Source organism: Nerophis ophidion, linkage group LG03, assembly GCF_033978795.1.
Source record: "Nerophis ophidion isolate RoL-2023_Sa linkage group LG03, RoL_Noph_v1.0, whole genome shotgun sequence".
NCBI lineage: Eukaryota > Metazoa > Chordata > Actinopteri > Syngnathiformes > Syngnathidae > Nerophis > Nerophis ophidion.
Genome location: NC_084613.1, coordinates 69,585,718 through 69,596,427, shown reverse-complemented (window position 1 = coordinate 69,596,427; position 10,710 = coordinate 69,585,718). Strand labels below are relative to the sequence as shown.

General features: G+C 39.2%; 1 protein-coding gene across 1 annotated transcript in view; it reads right to left on the bottom strand.

Moving 5' to 3' along the window:
- The window catches only part of LOC133549982 (uncharacterized), a 169,820-nt gene that overhangs the window by 85,202 nt on the left and 73,908 nt on the right, over positions 1 to 10,710 (bottom strand). The window contains exons 3-4 of the mRNA XM_061895941.1: positions 8,198 to 8,359; positions 2,029 to 2,095 (exon numbers count right to left, since the gene is read on the bottom strand). Coding sequence (XP_061751925.1) covers positions 2,029 to 2,095; positions 8,198 to 8,359 — 229 coding nt within the window. The remainder of the gene's footprint in view (positions 1 to 2,028; positions 2,096 to 8,197; positions 8,360 to 10,710) is intronic.

Sequence of the window (10,710 nt, the reverse complement as noted above, 5' to 3'; positions counted from 1 at the left end):
TTTCAGATAGTTGTTTGTGTGCCATGTTGTTCCAGACCACAGCAAACATTACCAAGCTTGCCAAAGATTGTAATACATCTATTAAAATCCAGTAATTTCCAGGAGTTATCTCACCTTCTGAGTAGCCTAATGGTTTCTAATGTTGTAAAAATGTTTAGAATAAATATCCAATGTCAACATTTCTGTAAACAAAGATTTATTTCAGCCTGCAACACATGATTAGGACACTTGATTCTGATCATTTGGATGGGTGGCCAAATACTTTTGGCAATATAGTGTATATGTGTGTAGCATCATCGACAACAAAACTTGTGAATTTAGACTCATTTCATTAATCGCACATAAAGTGAGAAGGAGCTAGACATTATTTCAGCGTATTGATGTGCACCCAAAAAATGTGTCCCCATCACCAACAACATCTTTGACAATCAAGGCATGAATGTACCTATCCACATTTTGTATACCATCACTAATAAACAGCGTGACTACATAGTGTCCAAAGACGGAAACATTAGCTCTATCTTAACACGACACATGGCTCCGCCCCCTCGGAAGTCATGTGGGCTCTGCCTGCAGAGGATACAAAGACTTGCTATTGCGACATCTAGTGGACACATTTTGAACAGCATTTTCTTCCATTTAAACATTTTGGCTCATTTTTATATTGCGCAACTTAATCTGGCGGGCCGGGTAAAACTAGTCCGCGGTCCTGACCCGGCCCACGGGTCGTACGTTTGACACCCCTGCTATATAGCTTCAAGAGAATTTGAAGTATACATAAACCCTTTTCAAATGGTGACTGACGTGGCCAAAGAATAACAATGACGACGATGGGCCCCATTCAGCAACTGTTCTTAAGAACACATTTTGTTCCTAGGCCCACTTAAGTTTTTAAGGAGATTTTTGTATTCACCAATGTTATCTTAGCTGGGATTTGTTCGTAGGTGAGCACGAAATCTACGAGCGCTCCAGAGAACTCTTAGGGTGGCCTATTTATTCTTAAGTGTGACTAGTTCCCTTGTCTAAATAAAGTTGGTATGCTAATGTTAAATTAATAACAGATCTATCTATCTATCTATCTATCTATCTATCTATCTATCTATCTATCTATCTATCTATCTATCTATCTATCTATCTATCTATCTATCTATCTATCTATCTATCTATCTATCTATCTATCTATCTATCTATCTATCTATCTATCTATCTATCTATCCATCTGTCTATCTATCTATCTATCCACCTACCTACCTACCTGTCTGTCTGTCTATCTAATATATAGATAGATAGATGAGCAATATATAGACATTTCAAAATGTACACACACACACACACACACACACACACACACACACACACACACACACACACACACACACACACAAAATCAATCATCAATTACCGGGTCGTTGATTCAACTCAACTCACACAATGGCAAAGCTTTTACTGCTACTGCAAGACGCCCCAGATCGTTCCCTGGGGAGGGAACGCATATTTCACGACCATGTAGACCTATTTGCCTGAAGTGACGAATATTTATTTTTAAACGCTTCGGGGCTACCTCAGCTGTCCCCCCTTTCTTAAACTTACATGTTGACATTATGTATTTCCCCCGTAATCTGTTTGTGTTTTCTCCCTGTGTGTGATGTTTGGCTTTTCCTTGCCCTTAAATGGGGAATTACGAGCGTTTACCAATGCAAATTAAGGCGTTAAGGGAGTTTACATATGCATATTGGAGACATAAGAGTATGTTTATATATGCAAATTAAGGATAGGCATGCACGCAATAACGTTTGGCATTCAGCAACTTAAGAACAGCAGGTGGGAAAAATTGGGCCGTTTAAGAACACGTCATGAATTTGAATGGACTCCTCTTAGGAAATCAGTTAGGAAGAAAGATAAGAGGAAAAGTTACTTATTGCTGAATGGGGCCCAATGAAACAGCGGCCTTGCATCACATGCTTGAGCCCTAAACAAAATGTGCCCCTAAAGTTCTGATTTAAGGAGTATAAACAAACAATCTCTTACCGTCCTGTGCATCTTGTCCTCCAAATCCTGATTGATCCTCTGCAGAGCTGCATAGCTGCTCTGGATCCTGTACAAACAAAAGAAAACAATGGCGTCACGTTAAAATCAAAAGCCCAACATATGGAGAGCTAATGGCGCAAATAACCTTGTGCTAATCCGTGTGAACATTTTCCACAAAGAGGTACACCATATTTGCAGAGCTTTGAGGATCTGTATGGCGGGGATTTGCTGGATATATTTGCGTATTGACTCAGATTTGAATATACATCTGCTGAGATGAAACAGAATGGAAGAGCTTGATGGTTTGTTCAAGTGGAACCCGAGGAAGAATTATGTGTAAATATTTTATGATCAGACATCAGTCGGCTTGCACAGAGCAGCTGTTTTTCTTTACTATTCTCTTAAAAAAAAGGCCTATGTTTATGTCTCTCGGCTCCAATGTTCTTTATAAGTATGCAAAAACAGCCTAATTGAAGATGGGGCCACACTCTGCACGCGTTTACTTCCCCCATCTTAACCTAGCGTTATTCTTACACCCGCCTCACCCCTCCTTTCGGGCTTACGAGTCCATGAATCAGGCGTAGACAAGAAGAAAGACAAAGGATGATTTAATGACACAGGAGAGGATTGGGAGGCTAATGAAAGCGAGTAAATGAACACAAAGGAGCGGCGACTGGGAAGAAGTGTCGTTTCCTAAATTGATGGAGATCAAACAAGTGCTGCGAGAGGGGCCATTACCACACTGAGTTTGCATTTAAAGGAGGGACGGTGCGTACTCACACGGCTCTCTAGTGCTCCTTGTTGATGGAAGCGTAAACAGCAGATGACGATATCATCATGTTGCTAAATTTAACTTACGGGCTAGAGCAGGGGTGTCAAACTCAAATACGGAGTGGGCCAACATTTTAAACGGAACAAATCCGCGGGCCAAGGTTGAACAAATTAACCTTTTAATAGGGACACAAACAAGTTTTGCATTAAATATTGAACAAGCAAGGCTTATATAACTTTAGTGACATGCAAAATCCAGTTTCAAATAATAATATTAATAATTAAAAAAATATCAATGGCATATCAAATAAAATTTAAATAAAAATGTTATGCCTTTGTATCTATTTGCAATCTTCTGAGGTAAATATAATTTTTTTCCACAGGCTAACAATACATTTGAAAATAAAATAACAATAATGAATGAACCAAACATTCAAGCCTTGAAGTAGCAAGAGAAAATGCATGAATAAAATGTTAATTATTGGTCAGTTTGCTGGAAGTTTCCCGGAAGACTTAGTGCTGTAAGGGGTTCTGGGTATTTGTTCTGTTGTGTTACGGTGCGGATGTTCACCCGAAATGTGTTTGTCATGCTTGTTTGGTGTGGGTTCACAGTGTGGCGCATATTTGTAACAGTGCTAAAGTTGTTTATACGGCAACACTCAGTGTGACCTGTATGGCTGTTGACCAAGTACGCCTTGCATTCACTTGTGCGTGTGTGTGTGTGTGTGTGTGTGTGTGTGTGTGTGTGTGTGTGTGTGTGTGTGTGTGTGTGTAAAAGCCACAAATATTATGTGACACGCTGTTAGTATAGAGGAAAAGCGGACGTGACAACAGGTTGTAAAGAACGCTAAAGGCAGTGCCCTAAATGCACGCCCCCAATATAATTGTCCAGGTGGAAATCGGTAGAAATTCGGGAGAATGGTTGCCCCGGGAGATTTTCAGGAGGGGCACTGAACTTCGGGAGTCTACCGGGAAAAATAGGAGGGTTGGCAAATATGAGTATTAGTGGTGAATGCGGTGTTACAGTGGCACCGACGTTGTATAACACCGTGGGCCATCTCTAATGCTAAATTGATATTGCCTCAAGGGCCAAATTAAATTACACGGCGGGCCAGAGTTTGACACCCATGGGCTGGAGGGTCCATCTCTTTCCATACTTCCATTCATTTAGAAATGAAAAGAAATCAGAGTTCCCAAACACTGCAATAGCTCTCAGGAAGAGGCTGGAGGACAGTGGAACACAACTGGTCCTAATAGTTTGACCTGGGATTTATACATAATATTACATAGGGTTTTGCTATAGACACAATATAAATTTGGCCGACATTAGAGCTTTGGCACATGTTACTTGCATGTAGCATTATCAATGGAGGACGATGAATAGCTAAACATGCTACACTAAACACCGTAGGAGGATACAAGAAACCATCTTAACCTATTTGAATAATTATGTATATATCATCACACGACTCTTATGCTTAAGGGTCGTTGCTATGGTTATCATCAATTGTGCTAAAGTTGTATTTTTCTATCTGTGCAAAGCTGGCAATCCAAAAGATTGCAAGTTGTCTCGTATCAGTGTTGTGTCCAGACTCGGCCTACTGACTGCCAAGGCCGAACATCGAGTACCGTGACGCAGACAAACCAGAGGGTGATATCACGCGTGTCAGCACATTTGCATTTCATTAATAGTCATATGTTGTAACCGCTAAACTAGAACACTTAAATATAAAAAGGAGTGAGCGGATCGATACAAATATCGACAGTAACAAAATCAAGTATCAGTATAGAGCAGAGGTGTCAAACGTGCAGCACGGATCAAGCCCGCAAACATGTTTTATCCGGCCCGCGGGGTGAGTTTACTAAGTATAAAAATGAGCCAAAATGTTAGAATGAAATAAACTGCTAATCTAAATGTGTCCACTAGATGCCGCAATAGCAATTCTTTGTATCTTTGTAGATAATGTTACATATGTAGAAAAAATAAACCACACGATGTTAGTGCACCAGTCGAGGAAAATGAGCAAACTTACCTTAATAACATCCTGTAATTTGGTTTTGATATTATTTTTTTTGTGGTAATAGATTGAAAATTAACACCAATGAGTGGACTGATGACCATTGTCACATAATTTATTTAGAAAGTATAAAAAAATACAAATAAAGATAGAATAATATTATTAAAACATGTAAGTGTAAAAAAAACCCAAAACATTATGATTTGTACATTTTAAAATGTGCCTGTTCTACTTTTAAACAAAGAAAATCATCTGAACTTGTCTTTATTTTTAAGTTATCGTGCCGAGATTTTACCAGTCCGGTCCACTTAAAGGAAGATTTTTTTTCTCGATGTGGCCCCCAATCTAAAATGAGTTTGACACCACTGGTATAGAGCAATACCACTGTGATTAGATCGATACTTTTTACAATCACCCAATTTTTTTGTCGTTTTTGTTATTAGAAACTCAGGAAATAAGTCCCTGGACACGAGGATCTTAAAAATTTTAGGTATCCCTATCAGCATTGGTATGACCAATACTGCCCCTGTAAGTACTTGACGTTCGATCTATACCCAAATTTGTAGAATCTCCACAAACTAATGTAAAATATCCAAACAACAGAAGAATAAGTGCTTATTACATTTAAGAGAAACGTCGATAAAAACATTTTACAATAGAAAGCAACTGGAAATTAACAGTAAATTGACAAGTACATTAATAGTTTTTGGAAAATAATACAAAAGGATATCACACAATATTTTACCGCATACGTCAGGAGCCAAATTAGGTGGTTTTGAAATGGTTCTTTTACCATTTATATGCCAAATATATAGTGTGATATCGCATTGTTATCGCCAGAGGCTGCAATATATATTGCGATGTGCTGTAGAGGTGTAGCGCCTTCTTGACAAAAGTAATTATCCTTCTGCCATTTCTGCCAGTGCTCGGTGTGTGTGTGTATTAGTGTTGTCCACGATACCAATATTTTCATACGGGTACCAAAAGTATTGCGGTACTTTTCGGTACTTTTTTAAATAAAGGGGACCACAAAAAATGGCATTATTGGCTTTATTTTAACAAACATCTTACAGTACGTTAAACATGTTTCTTTTTGCAATTTTGTCCTTAAATTAAATAGTGAACATGCTAGACTTTTAGTAGTAAGTACACAAACAAAGGGTCCTAATTTAGTCATATTGTGTCATTTATCATTTTTTTATTTTGTTAACAGTATGAGGACAAGTGGTAGAAAATGACTTATTAATCTACTTGTTCATTTACTATTAATATCTGCTTACTTTTTCTTTTAACATGTTCTATCTACACTTCTGGTAAAATGTAATAATCACTTATTCGTCTGTTGTTTCATACTTTAATGATTTGTGCAGTCCTTTGAGACATTTGTGATTTGGGGCTGTATAAATAAACATTTATTGATTGATTGATACTTTACATTATTTTTGGATGATACCACAAATTTGGTTATCAATCCGATACCAAGTCTTTACAGGCTCATACATTGGTCATATTCAAAGTCCTCATGTGTCCAGGGACATATTTCCCTAGTTTATAAACATAATATACATTTAAAAAAACGAAAGAATATTTTGTGATGTTAAAAAATATCGATGTACCGGAAGTGAATTATATTTATATAGCGCTTTTTCTCTAGTGACTCAAAGCGCTTTACATAGTGAAACCTAATATCTAAGTTACATTTAAACCAGTGTGGGTGGGACTGGGAGCAGGTGGGTAAAGTGTCTTGCACAAGGACACAACAGCAGTGACTAGGATGGCGGAAGCCGGGATCGAACCTGGAACCCTCATGTTGCTGGCATGGCCACTCTACCAACCGAGCTGTACATATATATGTATATGTAATAATAGTAGTATCGACGAGATAAGCTATTGTATGTGGTATCATTACAGTGGATGTCAGGTGTAGATCCACCAATGGTGTTTGTTTATATTATAGCGTCCCGGAAGAGTTGGCGCTGCAGGGAATTCTGGGAACTTTTTCTGTAGTGTTCATGTTGTGTTGCGGTGCTGTGCAAATATTCTTCCAAAATGTGTTTGTCATTTTTGTTTAGTTTGATTACACAATAAGACACATGTTTATGACAGTGTTGGCATTGTTCATACTGTTCATACCATGAATTGATTAACGTGGACCTCGACTTAAAGAAGTTGAAAAACTTATTCGGTACCGAATATGTACTGTACTGTGCAATCTACTAATAAAATGTTCAGTCAGTCAATCAAAAGCCACCCTTAGTATGAGATGTGGCTGTTGAGTAAGTATGTGTGAGACTTGCGTGGCATAGCGATGCCGGATTTGTTCTTCCAGGGATGCGTTGGACAAGAACAGGGTGTAAGGTAAGAAAATAAAGATATTTATTAAACTAATAAAACAGGCTAGAACAAAAATACTGGTGTTAGGCAGATAAAGGAATCAAATGGCGCTAGCATGGGAGCTAGGAAAACGAACAGAAAAACAACACTTGGCACAAAGGCACATAAAGGCAAAACAAGAACTACTAGCATGAGAGCTAGGAAAAAAGAAGTGTAGCGTGAAAGCTGGCGGGTAATAGCAATGAAAGCGAGTCGTCATCTGTTGCGTGAAAGCAAATTAGGATCCGAGAATGAATGAACAGAAAGGGCTAGCTTATATAGGGATGGTGATCAGCAAAACAGGTGTGCGTCTGGAGACCACAGCAGGTGAAAATAACACGTTGTAATGGAAACAGACTAAAACAGGAACTAAGGATGTCAAACAACAGAATATGATACAAAAACAGAACAAAACACGAATATGGAATGATCCGGCCATCGGATCATAACAGTATGCCCTTCATTCAATAGTGGACAGTGTGTTCAAAGTCAAAATTATTGTGTCATTAGTTTAAAATCGGGCACAATAATGTAAATCAGGGCGAGTGGAAGAGTGGCCAAGCCAGCAACCTGAGGGTTCCTGGTTCGATCCCCACTTTCTATCAACCTCGTCACGTCCGTTGTGTCCTTGAGCAAGACACGTCACCCTTGCTCCTGATGGGTGGTGGTTAGCGCCTTGCATGGCGGCTCCTGCCATCAGTGTGTGAATGTGTGTGTGTGAATGTGGAAATGGTGTCAAATCGCTTTGAGTACCTCGAAGGTAGAAAAGCGCTATCCAAGTATAACCCATTTACCATTTAATAAGCATTGGTTAGGTTATGTTAATTATAGACTATTAGATTTGTGACTATTTTATCAGGTAAAACGGACCAAACGAGCCATTAAATTAACTACAGTGGTTTGAAGCATGATACGGCATGATACTGATAAAGCATGTTGTCACCATTTGAGAAGAACTTCCCTAACAGAGTGATTGGTAAATGCATCTTGACCCTCCATGCACAGACCTGCGCAGTTTTTCCGTAAACTTCTCCAGTTCCTCCTGAGCCCGCCTCAGCTCCGTCTCCAGGTACTGGCGGGTGGAGTCAAACTCGGTCTCCACCATCTCTAACTTGTGCGTGGTGTAGGACAGACGCTTGCGTAGGTCCTCCTTGTGGTCGTGGAAAGAGCTGAAAGAGGAGCAAAGTGGCGTTAGAGTAAGGAGGCGTTCACAGAGCAGATTGCTTTGTTGGCAAAGTTAGTCACTTTCATTCAGCCAAGCCGCAAGGTGTGGGCGGGAGGGGGGGACATGAAGGTGGGTGAAAGTGAAAGTGTGTTGGAAACTAATGTAATTCACTTTGGAAGTAAGAAAGGTCCAAGGCAGGAGATGGATGGGGGCAGGAATACTAATGCAGTTCCGATTCACACGGAGGGAGCGAGGGGATGGGAATTCCAGCATCCGCTCATGTTTTTGTGCTTCACATTGTTGCAAACTCCTCCTGTTGGATCTCTTAAAGAATAGAAACTAGTTTGCCTGCAGGTGAGTCGTGAGGAAGGAGTAGCCACCAAGATAGCAGGACAACATTCAGCATCAGCAATGTGCACAGAATGGATTAATCATTAGGTTTTACCTGCACAATCGCAATAATAATGTTAAGTTTGGAGTTGGGGTGGACGAAAAAGTATATCACGCTACATTTTTATTTAAACTCGATATTCGATATATATCTCGATATATTTTTGGGTGAAAGTGTACATATAAAGATATTCATTTTTCAGCGATAGTCAGTGAAATTGAAGTGAATGACAACTGTACTGTAAACAGTCAGTGGCACTTTTATCAACCCAGTTAGTCAAGATGGGTATTAACTAGGGGTGTAACGGTACGTGTATTTGTATTGAACCATTTCGGTACAGGGGTTCCGGTTCGGTGCGGAGGAGTACCGAACGAGTTCCACACGAACATATGAAGTAGCCGCCTATTCTAAAGTCTTAACAAGCTGCTCCGCTCCGTTCTGCCTCTGTCTCCTGCACAACACCCTACATTTTCCTTACTCAACACAACCATCTGATTGGTTACAACAGTAGCGATAACAAGCCAATCAGCAGTGCGTATTCAGAGCGCATCTAGTCAGCGCTTCAGCGTCGGGCAGATTGGCGTTTAACATGGGAGCAACGGACTCTCCCCAAATTACACTAAACACTTCCAAGTCAACTACTTTCTAAACATCACTATGAGCCCGTTGACCTTCTAGAAACAAACTGCAGCTCAGCTCACTCGCAGTCCTGGCTTTAGGTGAAGGCTAGTTAGCTTTTAGCGTAATGTTAGCCCATTTTGCGGTGTGTGTGTGTGTGTGTGTGTGTGTGTGTGTGTGTGTGTGTGTGTGTGTGTGTTACGGACAGTGTTGATTGAGGTGTGTTGAAGCAGCAAAAAAGTACATTATGTTAAATGAAATTTTCTGTCTGTGATAGTGTATATAATAATGTAAGTGCATCATAAAGCCTACATAAACTCCAGGGTGTTTAGGGATGAATAGTCTCTCCTATTGCTATTGTACTATTTTTCCGCTATAGTTACATTAATCATTAGTAATGTAGCAGCCTAGTTTTGAATGGCAGGGTCCCTGCTATCACATGTTGATAAAAATATAACATTTACATAATAAAAAATCAACTACAGGCTTCCCCAATTCTGTAATAAATTAAGCATGATGAGTTAACTTGAAACTGTTTAATGTTGCACTTCTTATAAGTTGAAGAAAAGTGGTGTCATTTTATTTAATCTAAGCAACAACTTGAGGCAGTTTAATGTGGATTAACGTGGGCAGAATTATTATAGTGTTCCCAATGTTAAAAGGATCAAGCCATTGTTTAGAAATTTTGTAAATAAATAACCAAAAAAGTAATATTTTGTTGTTTTCTTACTGTACCGAAAATGAACCAAACCGTGACCTCTAAACCGAGGTATGTACCAAACCGAAATTTTTGTGTATCGTTACACCCCTATTATTAACAGCACAGAAAATAAACTATTTAAGTAGCACAGAATTACATAACATAGATAAAATACAAAGTTTTTATTTCTACGTAAAATAATTAACATAGCTGTGCAAATAATACAAAATGTATCATACATTTGCAGGTAGGCACTTTTTAATTCCCTTCCTGGTTCGATGACCCGCCCTATCTTGCCTCTGATTGGCCTGTCCCTAGCCACTCGTGACTCATCATATCATGGTCAACAACCAACCAATCATAGATGTTCTTATCCATGCAAGCACTCTTGGAAGGAGGAAGGGGAGGGGTTTTGTAGCCCATGAAAGGGGGACGGGGGAGAACAAGGAACACAACAAATAAGCGCCGTTTGGTCATTTTCATGTGAAATAAATTATATCGATATTACGATATTTTAAAAATTCATATCTTGTTTAAAGGCCTACTGAAATGAGATTTTCTTAGTTAAACAGAGATAGCAGGTCCATTCTATGTGTCATACTTGATCATTTCGCGATATTGCCATATTTTTGCTGAAAGGATTTAG